We start from the raw sequence: 25,381 nt of genomic DNA, 5'->3' as shown, positions 1-25,381 counted from the left end.
TTAATTCTTGCTTATTATTTGAAGAGGCTGATTGAAGCACTAAATGGGTTGAAAAAGCTCTTCTCTCTTCTCCAGAAACCGTTTTTACTTGAAAGTTTGAAGATCCAGCAATGTACCATTTACCCCTGAGGCTGAAGTAAAGACATTAATTTAATCCTTTTGTTCTTCCATAATCTAAACTATTTTGATTTCAAAATTACTTCAATGTCTCTCTAGATGCCTTTTTTAATTAGTGGAAATGACCCTATACTGTTTGTTAACTTCTAAGATTGCTTAAAAAAACGTTTTGAGTATTTCCTTCCATGAGTTTATTACATTAGAAACTTAATATATTGTTAAACAATAAGGAGGAAAGTAATCAGTTGCACATGTGATGTTTTGTAAGTTAGAGGATGGTAACTCACTGCAATATGTGGTATAGCTTACTGTGAATTTGCAATCAGTAGATTTTCCTTTAGAATGCTTTTAATGTTTAGGCATACAATGTGCATATTTCTTATGTACAGGCATACAATTAGTACCAAAAAAATAGCATATATATGAATGTAGGTTTAAATGGTAGGGAAAAGCTGCAAATTCTGCAAAGCCCGTATTGTTGGGCAAGAGGGGCCTATGAGTCTGGCTTGAGTCCATATTCCCTAACTTTTCAGGTTGTGTATTGGATACAGCATTGTCATGCTGAGCCGTGCACCTCATGCTTCAGCTGTGAATGTTTCCTGCTGAAAAGCATGATCAATAAATGGGAAAGTGCAGGGACCATGAGCTCCCCAAGACATGGCCTATACAGAGGTAGTTCACTGTGCAGGCTTCTTCTGTTTTAATTCAGATGGGTTTGTTTCTCTCAACAGGACACAGTGGTGGCTCTGCAAGCCCTGAGTTTATTTGCAACTCTCACTACTGCAAGCAAAACAGAAATGGATGTAACAGTGACAGGGCCTTCTTTGGAAACACCAGAATTATTTTCAATTGATACTCAAAATCGTTTCCTGCTTCAGACCAAGGAGGTACTGTAGAAAGCAAGGAATACTATTGTAAAGTTTGCTGACTGAAAGTACTTTAAAATGCAGTTTTACTCATCTTTCTTTCAGATTGCCCCTGCACAACCAATGACGATTACAGTGGCAGCAGAGGGAACAGGATTTGCTGTCTTTCAGGTACTCAGTTATTCTTTTTAAATACATGCTCTCTGTAAGGAAGACATATTTTGGGAACTTTCTAAAGTGTTAGTAAGAACAATGTTTTGAAATGTTTTAAATCAGTACTGAAACATTTTACTAATTGAAGAATGGACATATTCATTGTTTATACCTGATGGCTTGGTCTTTTAAATACTGCTGGATGATTGACAGTTCTGAGACACTTTTGTGGGTCAGAGCCATATCTAAACAGCCCTGTCCTGCCAAAATGCAAGGTGTATTTGCAAGACAAAGGACTTGCAGTGATACATTGTAGACACAAAGGTCACAGTAAAAAAGGGCATGTGGACCAGGCTGAAATACCTTGTCAGGAGCCTGCAGTGAACTGTGGTAAAGCTCAGATGAGTACAGAAGAAGATTACACTGCTAGTTATTGCTTTCCTTTTATTGAAGTAGGATTCAACAATAGTGCAAAAGCTAAATATAAAATAGTATTGTGGCCAGGTTCTCCATCAATTTTTATACTTTTCTGAAATAGCATGAAAGATGAAGTCAAAGTATCTTGCAAACTGCCAACAGTGATAAATGCTTAGCATCAACTGGAAGTGGGTGCATGGCAAAGAGTGGAAGGAGGTATCTTGATCCCCTCTCTGCCTGTCCTTTGGAAGACTGTGTTTCAGTAGTATAAATTCAAGCATCTTTACTTACATTTAAACAAATAAAGCTGAGATCAGCACATACTGTATTTAGAACTAGCAAACCGTAAATAGCCTTTTTATGCTTTTCAGCTGTTTGCTTTTAGCTCATAACAGAGATGTTCTGAAGAGATTCCACCTCCAAGATTTTCCCTGACCCTGTGAGAAATATCATAAGAGGACAGTATTGAATCTGATTGAATATGGCCACTACTGGTCCTCTCTTGCCTGCTCTCCTCTCCCTGATAGTGGCTTAGAACCACACAGGTGAAAGAAAAGACCTCTGAAAAACTATGGATAATGCAGAAATATTAGTCTCTGGGCATTTGTTTGAAGTATATAGATAAACTCATAATTGCTGAGTGTATTGCAAAACCAGAGTTCCTACTAGACTCCTAGTTATACTTGGGAAAGCTGAACTTAGGCTGCATTTAATCATCTCAGAGTTCTATGCCATTCCATCTGTCGATTCCATCTCAAGTTCCTTCCAACCTGACATTGACTTCAGTGTTCTTATGCATCTCGGGAATAAAAAAGCATGGTGATGGCTGGGAAATATCTTTTGGGATAAAAGACCTGTTCAAAGAAACGTTCATGGCTGCCTGTGAGCAGTGAACATCAGCTGGAGACACACCTCATTCATTCAGGCAGTCAACGAAACCCACAGTGCTGTAAATCATGAGCCATGTCTATTAATTCCCAGAAGTGCAAATGAAGTTTACAACAAAGTTCAGAAGTTTCAGAGGATAATTTAGATCAGACCTGCAGGCCAAGATAGGAATGAACATCTCAGCAGGTTTGTGTTCACACATCTGTGGTTTCAGTGTGTGTTTATATGTGGAATGTAGCAAAGTTGGGCTCCAGAACAGTTAAGACTACTTAACCTTAATAATTGTTGAGAAATACTCCCTGATATTAAATCAACTAGTTTGTCAGACGAGCCAATCAGAAACTTGTCTGCAGATTGTTTCTTGCTGGAAGATGTGGATTTGTTGGAATGAATGCCTTTTTTGGAAGCATATTGGTTCCAATTATGTTTTTGCCAGCAGGAAAATTTCACATCCAAACCAGCATGTCCAGTGGAGTCTGAGCAGAAGTCTTCCACTCGGAATAGCCAGTAGTTGACTCCGTGATTAGAGGGCTCCTTGGGGGTATATAGCACCATGGTTTAAGTTCCTGGCTTGTTGTGTGACCACACAAATATGTTCCCAAGTAACTGGTATTCAGGAACGAAAGCCAGGTTATTGTCTTCATTTAGGTCACTGCACTTTTACCTTTTTTCCTGCAGTTTTGAGTCAGAGGTGCTGTGTCTTGATCCAAAATATTGTACTTAACACACTGGAGTAGCTTCTCCAAATCTGCTGGGATCAATTCTTTCCTCCTTCTTCCTTTGGCAGATCTGGTATTCTAAAAGAAAGAGCACCGATGCCATTTGAATGAGATTTCTCTTTTCCCCAGACACAGGCTAGATCTGGGTCGCATTTAATAAATCAGGTCGCATATGACAATGCAATCACATTTCTTCAGCTGGGTTTCATTGTGGTAGGCCCGCCAAAGCACAGCGGTGAGATTCACTGTTCTGGGATTTCACTTTGTGGCCAAATGTAGCATGTCAAAACAGTAATTCATTTAAATATCACAAAACACAAGATTGAGTCCCTCAATGGAAAAGACTGCCTTCCCAACGGAATGGATTCTTAGGAAAGTTATTACTGTTTTTAAAAAAAATCTCACTGTGCATACGAGTTGGCAGTGCATTCACTCTTGACCCTGCAGGATCTCATAAAATGCATTTGTTTTGGGTAGTATAATTGCAAAAGCAGACATTTACTTGTAGCTTTGTGGTCCTGCTGTCGACAGTGTCTCCTAGCTGATCCCTGCACTATGTAGGCATATACTATGGGTGACGTAAGACACTGATTCTATAAGAAGAAAGGAAGGATGATTATAAGTTTAGGGTGCGTGAAAGGAGTTGAAGAAGCTATCTTCCCACCTTCCTAGATGGCCTTTTGAAAGTCTTTGAAGAAACACCTCTCTGCTGTCTGGAAGCACTGTGAACTGGGCTTGGTGAATGCCTAAAAAATGTGGTGTGGCCCATGCCTTCTGGAAGGACAACGCTGCTGAAGTCCAGGATTAGCAGGGGAGGCTGGACAGACTCAAGGGGGATGGATATAGGCAAAGTGGATAAGTGAACAACATTTCCTTGATCTTCTGATCATGTATAGAGAGGGAATGAGGAAAAAGCTGAGAATCACCTGTTACTCATTACTGAAACACGATGACTGTTTTTTCCGCTCAATGTATTTTTCCTGGACTTAGGGAAGGGACTGAATATTATTCAGTGTGATGGTACTGAAAAATGTACACTGTGAAATGCACACATATTTCTTCATTACAGTTTGAGTAGATCCGAAGTAGTCATAAAGGAACAGAAAAATACTGGGGGTTGTTTAATTGAATTCATGTCCTCAGTGAAGCACATATGTGCTGCTAGTTGAAGAGCAAAAAGGATAGGCAAAGAGACATTGATTAGGGCATTATAAATAAGTCATGTTTTTTTTTTTGAAATGTCATGCAGTTGCTTGGGTCAGATACTGTTACAAGCATCTCTCTCATGCAGAAGATTAGCTTTTGGTTTGGGCCTCTCAGCAGAACTGGTTGCAGTATAAGAAGACTGGACCAGTTCTGCCTTTAGCTTTGGCAGCTGCTTCTTAAAAGGGTTAAGAAGAAATGCAGTTGCTTGTTTTGTTGATATAGTTCTAATTTATTTAATATATATAAAAAATGGAATAGCCTTCTGTCCCCAAAATAGGAGTGTATAAGGAAAGAGGCTTTAATTAAACTATGTTGTGCAAAATATTTTTTCCTTCACTGTCTTGAGAAATCAGAAAGGAAAGTCAGACCATAATAGTGATAACTTGTTCCATGAAAATACTAGCTGGTTGACCTGTTCAATATGTGGTTTTAGACATCCTGCATTGGCAGTAAATTCCCATTCATTAGCTTTCTCTGGCAAAAGTTAAAACAGCATTGTTTCTGTGATGACAGATCGTTGAGGCACCACCAGCTTGTCTTTACCAAACTTTTTGCATGCCTTTAACTGGCAGGCTTTCCAGATTGGCTTAATCCTTGGTACTGCCTTCTTCTGTGGAGCAGTTCTAGAGGATGAATCTTCCCTGTTGCGCCATGGTTGTCCCAAGTGCCTATACAGAGTAGGCTCTGTACTTACACAGCATGCGAAACTCAGCAGTGTAGGGCAGGGCAACAGGCATCATGTGTGTGTACATTGAAAAAAAGAGCATAACTTTCACATCAGAGAGTGAGAGATTTAGCAGCAAATGCATGAATCAGGACCTAAACACTGCACAGTCTTGCTAGCCTATAACTGACTTGATAACCTATAGCTTGGACAACCCCCTGTCATTCCTTTAACTTTGGGCTGACAGTTTTCTGTTTGCTGCTTCTTTCCCTTTTCCTTAGCCAAGTAAATTGCATGTTGGGGTCTTGCAAGAAGAGTTATTTGAACCACTTTCTGATTATTTTTCTATGAAAATAAGATCCCCCCCTGCCCTGCTATGTTTTCTGTCTGGATGACTAAGGGAACAGATTATTATTATTAGTTTGTATGTGAAAACTGTATGCAAACTGACCGTTCTTTTCTTGGTGAAAATCACTGTTTTGCCAAATGATATCAATTGTTTTTTGATAGTAAATAATTTTTTAGTTTCTTATGTTTGGTTTTGTCATTCTAGGGTTTTGAAAGTTCAGCACTGAAGTGCTGAGTCAGCAACCCATTCTCTTGTCCTCTTTCAGAGGTGGTGTCCCTTTCATGCCACGGCAAAGGAATATTGCAGTTACCATCAACATCACATCATCTGTTAATCAGTCTGAAGCACCTTAGCATTTTTTTTCAAAGTTAAATTTCATGTTTAGTTTTTTTCTCTCCCATAAATGTGTCATTTTAAAAATATTTCTAAGCTTTTAACAGCCACAGCTGCAAGTAGTTCTGCAGCTAATGGTGTATTGCATGAAGAAGCACTACCTCTCCTTGAATCTGCTCCCCTAGTTCTTGTGTTTGAGAAGGCATAAGAGGGACCATGCTGGGTCAGAGCCAAGCTCAGTCTGGCCCACAGCAGCCAGAGGTGGATGCTCAGGAGAGTATAAGAAGATAAATACATGTTATGTGTTACCTAACTGTCTTCCACCTCTTACCATGTGTTATTCAAGACCTTCAGCTGGAGGTAGTTTCTATGGTCTTGTAAAATTATTTTCCATGAAGTTGTCTATTTTGCCCTTGAATTCTCATACAGTTTTAATATCTGTAACATCCTGTGGGAAGGAATTCCATTATTTAATCTTGCATTGCATGAAAATCTTTCCTATTCATTTTTCCCATGCAGGTCATTATTTTGTAGACTTCTACTGTATCCTTCCAGTTTACCTGTTTATGGCTGAATTTTCATCTGTTTTACAATTTTTTAAATGGTGAACAGATCTGGTACTAGCCAGTTCAAACCCCATTATTATATACATAGAAATTCTTTCATTCTGCAGTTATTTGTAGTAATCCTAGTCTTTGCTACTTCAAATAAATTAGTATATCACATCAGGAATCACCCTGTTTTCTACATCATGTATGGATATCTTTAATGGTGGTCACCCAGCACAGATTCCTTTAGGACTCCACTCCTTTCATTCCCACCCTCTAATCCTGTCTTCTAAGAGCCCTTTGTCCTTTGGCAGATACTTTTGTTTGAGGACCTTTGGCTAGTAATCTTCCTAACCAGATACATGTCAATGTAGCATCCAGGTAGCTTATACCAGACAGAGCTCTGTTGTCCACACTTTCTCCTCTGATTCAGGTAGCTGGTGGGTTTATAGCAACAGCCTGTTATCCAACATGCCATATTTACTTATGTATCCACTAACTTGACTCTGTGATTTCTGGTACAGATACCAAGTTTACTTGGTATCCACAGTTCTCTAGAGTCCCAGTACTCTTTTAGAAATTGCTGTCACATTTGTCATCCTCCAGTCTGGTACCAAGGCAATTTTAAAGAAACACTGCAAGTCATGATTCAGCAGTTATTTTTTACCTCCTCAAGTTCAGTTCTGTGGGCAGTCAGCCTTGTTTTTTACTGCATAATTTTCTGCCACAGCTGATAACATGACAGTACTCATTGGTTGTTCAATTCCAGCTCCAGAATTTCTGCTTTGGCTGTTGGCATTGGTAATTTTATAGGATATTGAGATAATCAGGATGCCTCCTAATTATTCAGACATCTTTTAAGGGCTTCTGTTTTACCACCTTTCTATCACTGTTTCAAGCATCTCATACATGTCTACACTAGAAGAACTGGAAACTCTTCAAGCTGTATGTAACAGATGAGCTTATTTTGTATTAATATTACTGTCCTCCTTTGGACATCCTGTCATACTTCCTTACTTGGCTCACCTAGTAGAGTTTGGCAGTTGTTGAGCAGAAAGAGCAAGAGATCTGTCCTGGAGGCAAGCTGAAGAATATAGTTTTGTCTTTGCACAGTTGAACCAGATAATGAAACTACTTACTTGAAAACTGTGTAGTTCTAAGCTTGGAGTAACACTCTGTTCCTCATCTGTTTTGAGTGTATGAGAGCTGTGACATGAAGACTGCAGACAAATTCTGTACAAACGTTGTGGATTTGCTCTTGCTCTGCTTTCATATACAGCCTGTCTCTCTTAACCCAGTGGGTGTCAGTCTCTGAAGTTTGCCTTTTTTCCTCCCATTTCATGCCATCAGGAAGTAGCTGCACACATTATATACCAACAGACAGCATCTAGGGAGAAAATTGCTGGTCCTAGAGCTCCCCTGTGTTTGCCTCAGTTGTGTCCAGATAATTACATCGGTTATGCTGAATTAGAAAGTGTTCAGAAAGGATATTTCTTTCAGAGATTTTCTATGAATCTCATATGTGTAACTGTCAGGCACAAGACCACACATTCTGTCTCATGTGAGCACTCCTCTGATGTTACACTGTTACGAACACAGCGTTTTAACCACACAGATTTGCTTTACATATATAATCTGATTTATCTACTTGCAATCCACAGCTCAATGTTATTTACAACACAAAACACACTGATCAGAAGCTCAGATCTGTCAGAAAACAAGAAGCTTTTGACTTGAATGTTGATGTAAAGGATGACAAAGATGATAAAAACCATTTGACCTTGAATGTGTGCACAAGGTAGGTAATTCAGCTGGAGCATCTCAGACACCTCTTTGTCTACGCAGCTTTTAAATTATTTTAAATGAGTTAAACTATTTGTTCATTTGTGTGGGTTTACTAATGTATGGAATATAAGTGTATAACTAAAGAGAATAAAAGAATTACTTTGTAAAAATGGCATTTTAACTAAACTAAAAATCAACTAGTAAGTCAATAAATAGTGTGATAGATATTTTGTGCAAAACTTTTGCTAGCCAGGTCATATTTTTTTTACTGGTGTGTGTAAAGATAGTGTTACCCTAAAAGTTAGAGGTATATTGAAGAGTTAGTGTGCAATACAAGAAAAAACTGAAAGGCTCCTTTGGTACAAGTGCTTCTTATATGGAAAACTGTGATCAGACTTGAAAATTTAACATTCTAACTTTTAGTAGTAGACTGTGACAACTGCCCATTACTCTTATCTTTCATGAACAGAATGTTTTGCTTTGGATCTAAAAGTAGATACTTCAAAAGAAAAAAAAAAAAAATGAGAGATCAGAGAGAGAGAAGGAAGTTCTGAAGTGCTGAAAACACCATGAAGTAGAAGTAATCATTCTTTGGTCATCTCTATTAATAAACTGTACTTTTAACAGTTTTGGCAGGAGGCAAAATATATGTTTACATTATGATAAATTCATTTGGGGTTTTGTCTTATTGGACAAGTATCTTTATGGTCTTTCATTTACCATTATGTCTTACAGTTATGAATTTAGTAATACAATACAATGTAAGCATCATTCTAGAGTTGAAAGAGGTGTTGAGATTTCCAGTCAGTCTAATTCTATTCTTGCTGCTGAATAGGGGCGTGTGTGGAGAGGTGTGTGTGTGCATGGACAGGTGTGTGTGTGTGCCTCTGTGGTGATATTTCTTGTTCATTAAACACCTACTAAGAATTGAGCTGAGACTGCTGAAACATCATCTCAGAGACCACCGAACAGACTCCAGATGTTACATGGATAGAATTTGGATCAGATGAGAACAGGTGACATTGAGCAGTCACATTGTATATTCCTAGGTCACCTAGTCATTAATCTGAATTGTTTCTTTGACTGCTTTGCTGCCTCATTCATACTTGTTGTGAAAGGGTTTATATATGTATTTAAAATAAATATGTAAAGATGTTTGTTCTCTGGCAGTTTCTTCAGTATGCATGTGTAGTTAAGAGTGCTGCATCTTTCACAGAAAACCCTATAGGACATTGTATCTCTCTACATATTTATCTATTTTTTTTTAATATTCTGTCTTTTATTATCTGCAAGGTTGTTGAGATTACTACATTCTTTGTATTTGAGGATTTTAAGATATCGTATGTTTTTGAATACTTAGTCTAGAAAGACTTCTTTATTCTAGTGACATTATAATGGGTTCCTTGTAAATGCAAGATTTGCAGAGTACCACCTGATCCACCATGATTACTTTTGCATTCCTTTCCTCTTTTAGTTATTTATTTAAACTTAAACACCATATGCCTAGAACCTTTTTTATGCTCTGCCTACCACGAGGGAGCCTCTAGGTGACACCATCATACAAATAATCAGCTATAGTGAGTATGATTTCAATAAAGAGAGGATTGATTTCATTTGGGAAATAGCCAGCAGGCACAAAGCCAGAGCTCTGTTTTTATTTGTTTCTGGTAACCAATTCAGTGATACAGATGGTGATCAGGGACACTATAATACTTGAGAGCTCTTGAAATAGAATATGCTTTTTTCTTTTAAAGTTTTGTATCAAGTGTCAACAGCTTTCTAAAGTCTAGCACAAACTCCTGGCATGGAAAGAGCTTACATGATGGTCTGGGATAAGTCTTGGCTGAGCATTCTGGTTTTCTAGCTAAGACCTTTGGCTCAGGAATTCAGACAGGAAGGGTTCCATCTCTCTGGGAAGGCTCTGGGGTGATGATGTTTTAATTGTAAAGTGTTCAAAGGATAGGGAAAAATTTAGTGGCATTATAAAACTGCCCCAGGAGAATATTTGAAGCATTGAGATCCATCAAGTCTTTTCATGGAAAGTGGGCTGGTATAAGTTCTAGCAAGGCTGTGTTTCTATTCTTTAGGCTGTGACTTTTGTCTCTGGTTGCTTGGCTTGATAAACTAATCATCCTCTTCTTTTTTCTCCCTATATATTATATATAATATATGCATTATATATATTAAATTCCTGGTTTAGTTTAAAGTTGGTCTGCTTATAATCTTAACAGCATGATGTGGCTTTCTGGTAGCCAACTACAGAAAGACTGCTGAAATCTTAACCAGTTTAGCTAGCTGTGGGTATGCATACTCAGCTAATGGTGGCTGCAGCTTTGCAATTTTTTTCTTTCTCTAGTCTGGAGAATATTCCACCTTCTTTCGACCAACTTGATTGTGATTGTCCATGGTCATCTCAAGTGGGAATTATTTATGACACTGGAGCAGATAATGTCTAATTCAAATGGAACTGATTTGTGGTTAGAGGAGCTAACTCACTGTCTTGGGGACAAATACCCTGGGCTGCCAGTTTCTTCTGTGGTAGGTCATGTTGCCCACAGGCCATTTCCAGGCATGAGAAACAGGTTGTTGATGGTTCTGCTCACTCTCTTTGTTTTCTCCTCTCTGCACCGTCTATGAGAGGGTCTCACATATCTCTTACTGTTGAAGAGCTGAAGCGTAAAAATAAACTCAAAACATTCTGATTTATCTTCAGGTGCAAGTCTCAGGTCTTTCTGTTACTTGTCATTCTTCTTGCATGTTGATTTTTTTCTTTTTTAGGATACCATGGAGTTGAAGAGGTTATACTAGGACAGCCCCATGGCTGTCTCTCTTCTTTGTTAAGAGAGCCAGATCCTCATAACCTCTCGGGATATCTCTTATACACTTCTTGAGAATACCAAGCTGTTTTGGTTACCTGTTGGTATTTTGGTAGCATACCAGGCTGGCTAGACAGCTTGGGGATTTTCCTCCTCTCTTATTGGTAATTATGTAGAAATAATTAAATCCAGTTCCAATTCAGTTATTTGTTTTCAATAGCAGCTACTTTGGCACAGCACATAATCCAGCAGATGGTTTCATTTGTTTCTAATCTCATGAGCCGACTGAAGTCAGCATTTGTGCTCTATTTCTTTCAAAGTCATATCTGGGTTCAATCAGCCATGTTGCCAGGCTTAACAGCATTGCTTTGAAAGCAAGTCTTCCCTTTTTTAAAACCATCCAGCTCTACAAAGAAACAGTTTTATCCAATTGCTTTCAACTACCGTCACGCCTCCAAAATGAGAATTGGAGACACTTCTGTTCTCTTAAAACAATAATAACTTACCCTCCATATCAAGGTGGAGGGAAACCTCTTCTGCCACCTACTCTATTTAAAGGAATACAATCTTTTGCAGATCATTTAACTATCACTTGTAGCACAGAACACCATAAATAAATTTTGGTCGCTCTGTTGTGCACCATAGTATGTAAGGCTTGTTCAACAGAGCAAAGCTTTTTAGTCCATCATCTGATTCTCATATTGGAAGAAGATGTCATAATAATAATTATTTAGGAAAAAAGAAAGAACTCAAATTATTAAACCTTCTTTTTCCAAAACTGGATGAATAACATGGCTCTGCATTTTAAAACTGGAGCTGTGAGAAATAATTGGGTGATGATTTTGTTAATGGAACCATCAGTCTCTATGAAGTAAATAATAAAAGGTGTGGAAGGCTTTTCTGGTATATACCTATATCTTACCCTCCCAAAATAAATAAAAACAAAAAAAAAGCATCCATAAGAGGAAATACATATATTTCAGTTCAGGAGTTTCTGTGGTGGTTTCTTAATTACTTCTTTTGGAACATGTTTAATTGCAGTATTTTCTGCATGTTTGTGATGTAAACCTGCACTTATAGATACCAATGGAAATTTCACTCCTTGTGGTGTCAGTGTAGTCTCTCAAATGGTTTATGTACTGTAGTTTTCTCAGCATTAAACCTGCTTTTGCATATGCAGTTGAAATTACTGGGCAGAATAATAGAAAAATCAATTATTATCTCTTTCTCATTAGAAATTTTTTTTTTCAGTGTTTTGTTTGGGTTGTTTCTTAAGTATTCTTAAGCATTATTGCTTCCATGGTTGGCATTTCTTGATGAAACAGGTTTTTTTGTTGGACTACTGTACTTCTACTAACATTTTCTTTGTCTCTGTGTTTTGAAAAGATACTTAGGTTCTGGCACAGCTCCCAATAGTGGTATGGTCCTCATGGAGGTTGGCTTGCTCAGTGGTTTCTCTGTATCACCGGATTTCACTCCATTAAACAATACAGTTAAGAGGATGGAAAAGGACAATGGAAAAGTCAACCTATACTTAGACTCTGTAAGTTGAAAATAACAAAGAAATGTGCTTGTACTGATGTTAATCTTGACTCTGCCAGTGTTTGGTTTAAATTTGGAATGACTTTATGATTTGTTAATTCTTTGGGAAGTCAACATCTGCTATTCACATTGAATTAATAGTTCCACTGTTTTTTATTGAGATTGATTGGGTAAGTAGAACTCAGTTATATTTGTAAGGGGTTTCTAGATTAAACTTCTTAAAAATCATATATAAGAAGGTTGAAATTTTAAGAAGTCTGTAATTTGGCTAAAATGACTATGAATGAGAAAATCATCTTTATGTGCATCCTGATTTCAAGTCTTTAGAAATGAAGGGGACTCCTGCTGAGCAAGAAGTCCTTACCTCTTTCATGAAACCACCATCACCAGGGTTCTCAGGATGTTTCTTTTCTGTTTTTCTAGCTAAATGAAACACAGGTTTGTGTGGATATTCCGGCTGTGAGAGACTTCAAAGTGGCAAATATCCAAGATGCTTCAGTGACTGTAGTGGATTACTATGAACCTAGTAAGTGTCAGTCATTGCAAATGGATCTTAGTGATTCAGAAGTTAAAAGAAAATTTATTTTTATGGAAGTGGGATAAACTTTAATGAAGAGAAAGCCACATTGCATGGAAATTTACTTTTTCCATTGAACTGCAGCCTTTTTAGACATCAGCATGCCTAATTTTCTAACAAATAGTAGTGTTTTTCCATATACATGTTTACTGTCTTTATGGGTTTATTTTTCAGCTGGTGTGAATTGTCGTAACTTAATTGTCAGCTGTATAAATTGGCTTCAGTCTGGCCCACTGTGCTCCCAAAACTACCAAAATGAATCAGAAACTTCACTGGGCTTCACTTACCAAGTTAATGATTATCTTTCAAGAAGGTTTTTCATCTGTTTCTTGTTTAAACTGAGTCCTTCCCTGGAGAAAATGCCAGTGTTTTGATTTCTGTAGTTCTGTAAAAAGATATACATGGGAGAAGCAGTTTCAAAGTTTTTTGTTTTGTTTTGCTTTTTTATAGAGTGTATTTTAGAGGAAAGCAGCAGAGTACAAAGCTCTTGGGCAAACTGAAAAGCAAAGAAAGATGGCAAGCTGCTGGAGAAGATATTAGAAAGGTTTTCTTTACACCAGCCAGTTGAAACATAAAAAATTTGGGCTTGGTTTGAGATAAGGCATTAAAAAGTTGTATAGGAAATTTTCTTCACATTTTTTTGGTTTAGCATGAGACAGAAGACAACCAAACATGCTATGGTGTCTACTCCTTTAGCGAGAGGAAGATCACACTTATTTGATTTAGGCTGAAATGTTTGTTTAATCACAAAAGTTTAAATTAAAATAGGAAATTAGTGATTGTAATTAAACTGTTTATTAACCTCGAACATGTTTTAAGGCTTAGTGGCTTAACAAACACATAACACTTAGAATCTATGGCCAAAAGGAATTTCCACATGCTTAAATGACTAGGAGAAGGGTTCAGGACCTAGCCTTTAGCAAGAGTGCTGTTACATAGGATATGTGTATAAAAAAAGTAACAGATAAATGCACATTGGTAAATACTTTTGTTATGTTTAAATAAATTCAGTGTCAGTAAATTATCAATTAATAAATTCATATTAATTTAAACATATGAATTAATATCCTTAACAACTAAAATGTGTATGATGTAACCAGTGCTGCAGTAGAGGATTTAACTCTAAGAAAAAGATTGTTTAAAATATTATTTGACAAGATGCTCTTCCTATTAATATGTAGCATAGATACAGGATTGGTCAACTCATATATATTTACATATGCCATGGTTCTGACTTCAGAGACCTCCTTCCTATCTAATGCAGAAACATCCTCTCATTTTAATCTATTATTTTCCCTCTCTCTCCTAGTTGGTTACCCAAGCTGCAGGTGTATGTTTTATGTGATAGTGATAGTCAGATTTCTGTCATATTTAGAGCTAGGAGATGTCCAAGGATTCTTCATACTCTGGCATTTATAAAAAGCCTAGATGTGTGGCAGATGTTACTGCTGGTATGGGCACAAGAAATGGGTTGGATACCAGTGCCAGCAAGGAGGTCTGCCAAGGTTAATATACACAGCTAGTCAGCACATGACTGTGCTGCTTCTCTTGCCTGGCTTTGTTCAGAGCTAGTTGGGTGGCACAGTTGGGTAATCATTATACCCTATAAAGATGCGTCTTTTTTTTTAATATATTGAGGCTTGAAGGGAAACTGAATATAATTGCCATTAAAAAATACTACTAATAAAAAAAGAAATTGAAGTGTCCCTAGTTGAAATGAAAATCTTCAAACCACAAAACCTACTATAGGAATGAAACTTTGCAAAAGCTTGCTCTGTGAGCAATTACCATGCATGAGTTTTTTAAATGAATATGGCTTTCCAGACTTCGTCTGTTCAGCTCTGTAGCAACCCTTCAGGAAACTGGGGAGCAAAATACAGGAGCAGGATCTAGGTGAGGTGGGCAGTCCCGGATTCAGGAACCTGAAGCTCCTAAGCATAATAGTAAAGAGAGAAAGCATCAGTTTTGAGAGACCTAGCTCTTAAATGTCAAAGGCAATATCCTGCCAGATAAAGCATCCCAGTTCCCTTTTCATGAGGGTTGCTGCATAGGTAGGGGCAAAATTCCTTTTAAAATATTTGATTGAGGTTTCTGAATAGATTGTGTCTATCAGTTGAGATAGAGTGTGTGGAAGTGACTTTCACCAAACATTTGCTTGAATATATTAAGAACGTTTTGATGTTTGGGGAAAAGAACAAAGATTAGTGCCTAGGCTTAAACACCCACTCTGGATGGAAAAAATCTGCAGTGTATGAGGAGGTCTGCAACAGAGTTTAGTGCATTCTTTAAAAGTGCTTTCTTAGAATTAATCATAGAATGGCTGAAGTTGGAAGGGACCTGAAAGATCATCAGGTTCCAACCTTCTTTGTGAAGCTAAGTTGTTGGCCACTACTCAGAAGTTCATTAAGCAATGCTACTTAATCTTTCTGAACAGGGAGAAGAGTGGTGAGAAGCTACAATTCAGAAGTGATGCAGAGTATAACCCCTTGTGACTTCTGTGAACATGATTGCAGTCTTTGCCACCGAGATGGCTCTGCAGCCTTGCTTCAGCACTCCTCCTTGGCCTCCTTATTCTGTGTGCTATTTGTCCTTCATGTAAACTTGCTGTGCAGTTCGATGCTGTAAAAGGAAACAGATTATGTTTCAGATCCAAGTTTTCCATAAATTATCCAAAGAAAATCTTATGTTCAGACACCAGCCTGCCTTTAGTGATTACAGTGACCAAACTCCTGCTGCGTTCAGGGAGAGCTGGGCTGGCCCACATGGGAAATTTCTGGCTGTGCCAGAAAACTTGAAGCATCTGCTGGAAAAACTTTCCAAGTGTTAGTTTCAAACTGAAGTTATTTTCTGAAGAAGCACAAAGTTAACCAAGAGAGCAGTCTGAGAAAATATGAACATAGCTCCATGTTCCCACTCCCTTTTCACCCCAGCTTTCAATGTGCTTGTTTTTTAGGGACATATGTTAGTTTACTGTGCTTTTCTTAAACATTATCTGCTTCTTCATTGGTGTGTTGGGAAGCAGAGTTCTGGGACCTTAGTGTCAGATCTCGCCTTGTTCTGTTCTGCAGACATGACACTTAACATTAATATTGAATTTTGCTCTATGCTCTCATGGGGAATAATATGAAAAATAAAAGAAGCTGGCTTCAGAGCAGATCCAAGAGCCAAAAAGTGCTGCATTCACAAACTGTTCAATGCTCCAAAAAGTCATCAGTCTTTTTTTATCATCACAGAGAAGCTAGATGGATTTTTTGCCAATTCATAAGCTAATCATGTTTGAAAATAAGGCCTCAGGATGTTCTCATGCATTTTACTCTGAAAGACTTTAAACGTATCAAAGGTGGAGTCTATGTTTGAGACTTCATTTTTACAGTTATTAAAAAAAAATTCCATGTGAGAGTGCTGGTGTCCACTGGCATATTTATGGCCAGTAGGATGAAGATTGCTTTGATCCTTATCTATTTTTTTTAAAGTCTTCTAAAAATGTCACTCTGGGGCATCATTTATGTCTTGCATTTGCAGTGTCATCAACAATTTAAGTGGCATAACCCTAAACAACTCTTTGCTGCATTCTGTGCCACATCAGTTGGTTGGTCCTGGATGCCATCTGTGCATGCAGCTCTAGCTGTTGGTTGGTGGGAGAGGCTTTTAGGAGTTGTGAGCTGCACACGTGTTCAGTCCAGCAAAACAACTGACATGCTTGCTTAACATGAAACACATCATTGTATGCTTAAGTGCTTTGCTGAAGTGGGTAGGGAGAGGGAGAGCAAAGAGCAGCAGGCACTTTTACACCCAAATCTGCTCTTTGAATATGGGAGAATTTCAGTTCTCTGTGAATATGGAAATGCATGAGCATGGGAGCTCTTCCCTCCTGAGTGAGGGTATGAATGTCTTCCCTGTCTGGCAGCCAATTTATCCTTCTTTAACACTGCCTGTGATATCTAATGCTCACTTCTTCTTGATAAGGAAGCCAAGCTGATAACATTCCTAGGTACTGAAATTAATAGCTGTCATGCCAACTAACAGAATTAGAAGTTTTAAGGCTGTTGATTTCCTTTCATTCATAACTTTTTGAGACAGAGTGTGTACGTGTGCACATGTGACAACATGGCAGACACTTTCCTTGGTTAATTTCTAATTTTAATTCAAGTTTTTCTACTGCTTGAAGTGTATATTTTTGTATTTTATGCTCATCTATACTTTTGTTCAAAAAGGAAATTAGTGCATGGTAGCATGGGAAGAGGCCTGAACCTCCTGAACAGAGTGCCTTCTAATACTGAGGTGTATGTTTTTAATGGCAAAACTAGTTTAGGTGGGGTTATTTGTTTACCTGAGCTGTATTTAGAATTTACAGGTTTTTTCCACAAATGTGGGGTTCTGCTCTGTCTCTCTGGCAGAACTTAAGCCTGGTTCTTTGTTCATGCTTTTCACTTGCCTTTGGTGCACTTTGGATCTAGTCCCTTGAATGCTTGATTAGTGCCTTAACATGAGTGCCTGTGCTGCTTTCCAAACCACATAGAGCAATATTGTATTTATTGAAATCCAAAGCACTACTTAGTCAATAGAATGCAACCCTCTGTAAGTCATGCCCTTGATTACAAAGGTCCAAAGCTACTAGAAACCAAGATGCAAACTAAAATATGTCTTTGCATCTCAAATTATTTACCTATATATGGGAGCACAGATTGAATTGTATCAAGTGTAAGATCTGGAAAATATTCACATTCTGAACTGGGATGTGTGTTGCTGTGGTTGAACTATGAAAGCAGGTCTTTGCCTCTGGGGACAGCACCCTTGGACATGTTATTTGCCTCCATTTACTATAACATCAGGCACCCAAAGCTCACATACGTTCAGTATTTAATGTATGTAGAGCTTCTAAGAGGGACATTGGTACCTGATCACTGTTAGGACAAAGAGGCTTATTCTCTATACAAGATGTACTGGAGATAAACTATTCCTTTGCAGTAGATAGTAGGAATAAATGAGTTTTATTTTTCAGGCAGTCCCAGCTCCCTGAATATCCTCCAGTAAAATGGATTTGAACTGCTCAGCCTAATTTCAGACAGAGCTGCTTGTATTAGTATTCCCTTACATTTGTTTTTGAGACAAACAGCATATGTTTTTAAATGACTCTTGGCTGCCTTGCACACCCTACTAAGAACCATCAGTCATAATGCACCATGTCATGGAAATTGTTGGAGTCAGCGAACAAACATCCTCTTTTATTTCTTTCTATACAGCAGGCATATCATTATAGACATCCAAATTTGCCTTTGTACTAAACTATCTTAAAGGAACAGTGTACAACATATGACTTCAAACAAATGCTTACACTAGGTGGCCTTGAACTTTCCTGCACTGCTGCCTTTGGTCACTTTGCAGTAGCAGCTTTGAATGAGTTGTAGAGGATAAACTTTCTATTGTGTGTTGGCAGTGAGTGGAACAGAGGAAAGGGCATTAGTGGCATTAGTGACTTCTTTTTTCCTTATCACCATAGAGGAACCCTTACACAAATGCTCAGCATTTATATATTTTTATTCCATTTCTCTGTGAAGTTGTTTTTTGATGTTAGAGGGACTATACTCCCAGTCACAGTTACCAGAAAATCTTTTAGCAAAAGGTCTTGAGGAAATCTTTAGGAACGAGGTCTTTAAGGAGTTTTAAAGTGTGGTTCTCAAAGCAGTCAGAAAAAGGTATTTTGTGATGGAATCTTCATGTCGCATTACCTGAACATTTTTGTGTGGTTGCTTCTTGTTTGAAATTGAGTTTTCTCTGGTACTCCCTGCGTCCTTTTCAGCCACATGCTGTCAATGGACACACATCATCTATGCAGAGCCATTAACATGCTATCAAATCAGTAAGAAATAATCCTTTATTTAGGACTGAGTTTAAAACAAAGCCACAATGCATTTTAAAGGCACTCCCTTCTCAAATTCTACCTTTACTGTCATCCATGATCTTAGCTGAGGTGTTCCCTTTAGGTTTCCCCGTGTGTGTCATCTAGAACCTGTCTGTACGAAACGCTGCAGTGCAGAGCAGGGAGCGTGTGCTGCCTGCTGGGTCTGCAGCACTCAGAGTCTGCATGCTGGGCAGCTCCGTGGCTGCCTGGGGTCCCAGTGTGGCACTGCTGTGCTCCCACTGACTTCACAGGCAGGAGTGGACACATTGTGATAGAGGGGGAAGTGGTCAGACTGGTGCAGGAGAAACAGAAGTGCCAAGGTCCAGTGATATGTGCCTCCCATTTGCCTTGACAGTCACACTTGAAAATCAAACCTAATCAAACCTGACAATTCAAAAATTGTTTTCATTCAGTTTCCAAAATATTATCCTAGCAATATTTGACTAAATGTGTTGTTCAGGTTGGTATGAATATTGATAGTATTTGGTTTAAGCAGATTCCTGTAGAAAACATATGTATACACAAAGCCATTACATAGGCTCCAGTGCACTAACAGTGCACAATCTACGTGCAATTAATAACATGCCCAAAACAAGAACCTTTTGTGATGTTCTGTTTTTCAAAACATAGTTAGATTTTTAAGAAAGTTTATATTTGAAAAGCGCCTGGTGCCTAATGGCGTATTTTTTCCATCTGAAATACTAAGAAAGAGTATTTAATTTTAATTCTAATGGCCAATAATGTTTCTGTTACAGCCTTTCTTCTTCTGCCGTGAATCTTTTTGCAGTGAACCATCTTTATATGCTTAGTCCTCTAAATATAGAGATGATTTTGAAATTAGATGTTTTTGCTAGTAATTTATCCGTAAAATCTAACAGCAGTTACATGATCAGGTCTTTTGAGTTGTTATTAGAGTCTCCTTTTCCCTATGTCAAAATATTTGACTTAAGTGTTGTTTCTTACTCAGTTTATTATATTTTTGTGTGCCACTCGGAAGTATCATCACACTAATGCTATTCTATGCAATAAAGTCTGACTGTGTGCTGTAATAGATCAATCCAGTGGTTATTTTTCCTAATCAACAGCTTGTTATTTTCAGATGTGTATGAGCATTAATTGCTTATGTGCTACATTTGAGTCACCAGAACTCCAGTATTAAGATTTCTCTTTAATTTCAAACAATATGTTTTATTTCTTATTCCTTAGTGGTTACCTAAAAGCTACATCAGCCTTACTCAGATCTTAACAATGTTATATTATGAATTAATTTCTTGTTGTGTTTTTTAGTATTGTTAGGTTGGGTGGGACACTAATACGAGGAAGAAAATATAAAAAATGCTGGCTCAAAGGAAGTATCATATAAGCAAGAGTAATGTACCAGGCTTTAACCGTGTTATTGCGTCTCTTCTTTTTCCATATCAGGCCTTAAGAAATTTGAACTAGGATTCATGGCTGCCTTGAGACATAGTCAGATACCCACGTTGATCTAGTTTAGGATCATCATACACATTTTCACTTTTGATCAAATCAGAAATGGTAGGAAAAGAATGCTTTTATGAGCTGTTTTGAGCAGAGGTGAACTAACATGCCAGCTATGCAAATGGCTTCTGTCTTTTCAAATAATAAAACAAATGTTAAGAAACTAGACTGTTCCATAGGGGTTTGGAAAGTTGTAATTGATTTATTTTTCTTCAAATAAAGTTTGCAATAGCTATTTTTAAATTCTATTAAAGATGACTTTTAATAATGTATGTCTAGTGTTTGCTTGTTTAGCAATACAGCCACCTGTGGTAGATCACAGTTTCTGCGCTGTATTGACCACTGCCCATCCTCAATATAGCTTAGAGGCTGCCTCACCTGTTTTAAAGCTAATTATTTGAACTGGTGCAATGGTCACTTCTATGAGCAGGCTGCTAACCATGACCTTATAGATCATTGTTTGGAACTTTTCTGACTAGGGGTCACCAAATTTTAAAAGCATTTTAGTCAACATGAAGTTATTGGAAGCTTTTCTGTAAATGTCAACAGAAGTAGTATACCTAAGATTATATGCCGAACTTGAGGCAGGCCTCAAGTGGAACTGGAGAACCTCAGGAACTGTCCTGTTTCTGTGAACAGGAGCTAACCTTTCAGATACGGAGATAATTGCTGCATGGGGCCTGAACTGGCAGTAATCTCTATACCAAAGTATTGTATCAAAAACCTAATTGAATTGATGTGCAATTTTTTTTTGTTTGTTTGTTCTTAACTGTTGATTTACATGCTTTAGAAGTTTGACCTTCATGACACTACCTTTCCCTAATTCTTCTCACAATTCTCTCACCGTTCCTCCTGCCTGCCCTTGGAAGAGCTTCCTGGCCCATTTCAGCTTCAAAGTCAGGTTCTGCTCAGCCTTGCTCATCTCTTTTACCCTGACCTCTTAGAGATCTTTGCCCATGAAGAGAAGCAACTATCCCTGTGCTGATATCCTACTGATCTACCTTTTCCTTCACAGCTTTTGTTGCTTGTCAAGACTGAAATAGTTTTCAGTCTTAATGATAAATAGCTATCAACTTAAACTCAAGCTGGATAAAGAACACTTGGTACTTGCTAGTACAGATTTATGAAGCTGAAATCATGCTTAATGAACCTGATAGCTTTCCATGGTGAGAGGATTGGCTGTGTGGATGAAGAAAAACTGAACGTTTATATAGACTTTAGTAAGGCTTCTCTCATAACATTCTTAGAGATAAACTGATGAAGTGTGGGCTAAATGGGTTGGTACTAAGGTGAACTGAATACTGGCTAAACAGCTAGACTGAAATTGTTCTGGTCAGCAGCATAAAGCCCAGCTGGAAAGCAGTCACTGGTGGTGTCTCCCAGGTTGATACATGCATGATGCTTTGCAAAGGCAATCACTGACCACCTTCCACCAGCAGGCTAATGCCCAGTCAGTCTCTGTGCAACAGCTACTTAGGAAAGTTCCTCCACCTTTATTGCTGAGGAGGACAACATATGGTATGGAACATGCCTTGGGTCAGTTTAGGTCAGCTGTCCTGGCTGTGTCCCCTCCAAGCCTTTTACCCAAACTCAACCTACTTGCTAGGAGAGCAGCATGGGAAATGAGCAGGCCTTGACAGAGCTAAAAGATCAGTGTATTATCAACACTGTTTTGGTCACAAATTGGAAACACAGCCTGCATGAGCTACTGTGAAGGAAATGAACTCCATCCCAGCCAGACCAGTACACCTGCAAACCCCTCCAGCAGGTCTCCTTTGCTGTGATTTTTCACGTGATGGTGTGTGTGAGAGCATTGACAAGCCTTGTGCTCCCATGGAGCTGAGAGCTGTTGCGATGATCAGCATCTCCTCGCTGTTTCTTGTGCCCTCTGCCTGTGAGTATCTGCTGCTGTCTCCTCTTCCAGTCAGTTTGCCAGCCTCTTGCTAGCTAGGTAAAGCCTGCCTTTTCCTGTGTCAGTACAAGTTTGTTTCAACAGGGTGTCTCACTGTAAAAGGATATTATTGGAACATACAGTAAAGCCTAGGAGTATACATTTGGAAATATTTTATTTTCACAGAATTTAAAATACCTCAGTTGTACAGTTCAAGAATCCAGTAAAGTAACATTACTGTATGTTTACTTTGAAAATAATCCCATTCAGTCATTTGTTTTGCTCACCTAGAGCTCTGCCCACAATCCTCAGACCCTGTAGAAAATACATCTATTTCCAGATGGCAGTAGATGATAAAAGATACAGAATGTTTCAGTCTTATTTCTTTTTGCCTCCCATATGTGTAACTGCTTTAAGAGCTGCAGTTTTGTGGGTTTATAATTTTTTTGCCCAGTATGGGACGATAATAAAGCAATAAAAATACTCTGCTTAATCTTATTGCCATGTGTTTCAGTTATGTGTTCTTATCCTTAACATGTAACTTATGCCGATGTTCTTTTAATAGAAAAGTACTTCCTAAAGTGCAAGATGGTTTAATGTTTTTTCAGTTTGCTAAAAATATTTTCCCTTATGCTTAAGATAATGTTTGCCCGATGTCTGCCGTTTGTTCCTGCTCCCTTTCTGCCTCCTTTCTGCCCATTATTAGCACATTAGGGACTGAGGAGTGGCAATCTTTTCATAGCAACAGGAACTGCAGCAGGCTGTGACTACTGCATGTGGAGAGTATGAATTTCTAATAATATCAAATGGTGGATGCTTTTTGCAGGCTTTGCCTGCTCTGCAAATCATCCTTTTCTTGTTCTCCCTTTGATTCTTTTCATTTGAGTTTAATTCTTGTCACTAGCATATTGCTGCAGTGCCAGTAAACACAAGCACAGTCCTGAGGAGTGAGAAACTGTGACCTCAGAGGAGGAGCTGAGGAGACAACTCATCCTATACTGTCTGAATAATTGGTGGAAGGAGATGGATTTCTGAGAAGAGTAAGTCAGAGCACCTAAATTATCATCTATCTATCTATCTGTCTGTCTGTCTGTCTGTCTGTCTGTCTGTCTGTCTGTCTGTCTGTCTATCTATCTATCTATCTATCTCTCTACTTTATTGTTCTTCTGCTATAGAAGGAGTCTAAGGAGACTGATACCTGATACCTAAGGAGAAAATATCTTAAGATCCATCAGGCTCAATAAGTTAGGGGGAGACAAATTATACATATAAGGGTAAGAAAGAGTGAGGGAAGGTTGGATGGGGCTCTGAGCAACCTGGTCTAGTGGGAGGTGTCCCTGCCAATCCAGGGTTGGATCTAGATGATCTTTAAGGTCCCTTCCAACCCAAACCATTCTATGAACCACCAGTGCAACCCTTTGCTTCTCTTGGGAATAACCAAAGTCCCACACCATGTTATAGAAAGCCCAGGGACTCCATTAGAGATAGAAGAGCCCCTGAGCGAGACATACCCCATGAGACATGGAGCTTCCTCATACAGTGACCACCTTTGTGGTAAGACACTTTCTCTTAAAAAAAAAAAAGCAAAAAAAAAAAAAAAGCAATCTAACACAGCCAAGACTTAAAAGGTCGATTTAACCTCTGACAGAACACAGCTGTACCTAACTGAGCAAAGGAGGAGTTAAAACTTCATCCACCAGAGGTTTAAACTAGCCTTGAACTATGAGAGATTAGGAATAAATTGAATGTAGTACTGAGTGTTGTGCAGCTAAATTTTCAGACCTTTATTTGGGAACATCCTCACTACTGAGCTGGATTTCTTTCTGCTGTTATGTGCTATAAAGCAAACCCTAAGCCCTTCTGGTGCAAGGATTCCTGGATGGAACTACCACTTGCTTATCATCTGGGCTTTGAAAGCCTTAGAACAACTGACAGTTGCAATGGATGAAAGACTCTGTAGTTCTGGAGATCTTTTAAAGCCCCAGAACAGAAAGTTATTTTGAGTCAAGTTTCACAGTGGTATGTTGGGGTCCTATTTGGAAAGTTAGAGCTTGATTAAATTTTCAAGCAGCAATAGACTGAGGGGACTTCCAGTACTACAGAGACCAGAATTCAAGTTGACCTTGACAAAATGCAGAAATTCTCTAAAAGCAGTGGTTCCACTTTAACAGAGCTAACAGCAAAGCTCTGTGCTCAGCAAAGACAGTGCTCAGCTGCACGGATACAGACGAGGAAATGACGAAAAAGGTACAAATTCTGCAGAAGAGAAGCAGGGTTGCACACGGATCATTCACTGAACGCTGGCCACGCTATCGCATCTGACATTTGTCAAGCTATTGCAAAAGAAGCAAACATGCTGGGTTTTGTAAACAGGAGCACTGTCCGAAGAGCAAAGCTTTCGCCAGTCAACAGTGCTGCAGTCTCAGCCAGAGCAGCTGCTCCCACGTGGGCACAGCACTTCCTGAAGTGGATGAGGGGCTCCAAGTGGAGCTAGCAGTCAAAATTTCAGACAAGTTGTTAACAGGAAGTGCTTAAAAAAAGCGGTGGTTTAATCTCTGAACCAACAGGAGATGTTAAGGCCATAAGAGTTTATCATAGAGCTTATTAGGATAATAATACAAATAATAAAAATTGAAATGGCAGCAAGGAGCATTTATTGTAGATATTAATAAAAAGGGTCAAAGCATCTTGAATACTGAAGTTTCTGAAAGTAGCTTGTAGGGTAAATAATACCATGGAAGCCTAAGATATGAAATCCAATTGTTGTAGCTGGACAGCTGAAAGAGTGCGAAGCCTGACCGTGGGGCTTTTCAGCAGTTAGGTTCGAATGAGCCAGGAAGGCCTGTACTGACCTGGGAGACTAACAAAATCTGGTGTAGGACACTGTGACAGTTCGCAGAGAAGCTGTTGTAAATCCTGCCTGGGGCATGGGCATGGTTTCTCAGTGTCCCTGACATTTAACTTGTCTGGGTCCAGAAACAGATTAGTGACTACCTTCACAAGGCCATAGCAGACACTTGAATAAAGAGTTGCATAGCGGAATAGGCTTACTTAGATGAAAAATTTACATTGTGTTTATATTCTTACTGGCAATTTACATTTAGGTTTTGTATTTTAGTTACTGTTTGC

At 38.5% G+C, this 25,381-nt stretch overlaps 1 protein-coding gene across 1 annotated transcript in view; it reads left to right on the top strand.

Annotated features, from left to right (window-relative positions):
• Positions 1-20,633, top strand: part of CD109 (CD109 molecule) — an 83,212-nt gene extending 62,579 nt beyond the window's left edge. The window contains exons 28-33 of the mRNA XM_051613719.1: positions 849-1,004; positions 1,089-1,154; positions 7,922-8,058; positions 12,248-12,404; positions 12,827-12,929; positions 15,415-20,633. Of these exons, the coding sequence (XP_051469679.1) occupies positions 849-1,004; positions 1,089-1,154; positions 7,922-8,058; positions 12,248-12,404; positions 12,827-12,929; positions 15,415-15,605 (810 nt within the window). The 3' untranslated portion in view covers positions 15,606-20,633. The remainder of the gene's footprint in view (positions 1-848; positions 1,005-1,088; positions 1,155-7,921; positions 8,059-12,247; positions 12,405-12,826; positions 12,930-15,414) is intronic.
• Positions 20,634-25,381: the final 4,748 nt, after the last annotated feature.

This window comes from Apus apus, chromosome 3 (assembly GCF_020740795.1).
Source record: "Apus apus isolate bApuApu2 chromosome 3, bApuApu2.pri.cur, whole genome shotgun sequence".
Lineage (NCBI taxonomy): Eukaryota > Metazoa > Chordata > Aves > Apodiformes > Apodidae > Apus > Apus apus.
Note: the sequence above shows the minus strand (reverse complement) of the source record. Positions and strands in the feature narration are given on the sequence as shown.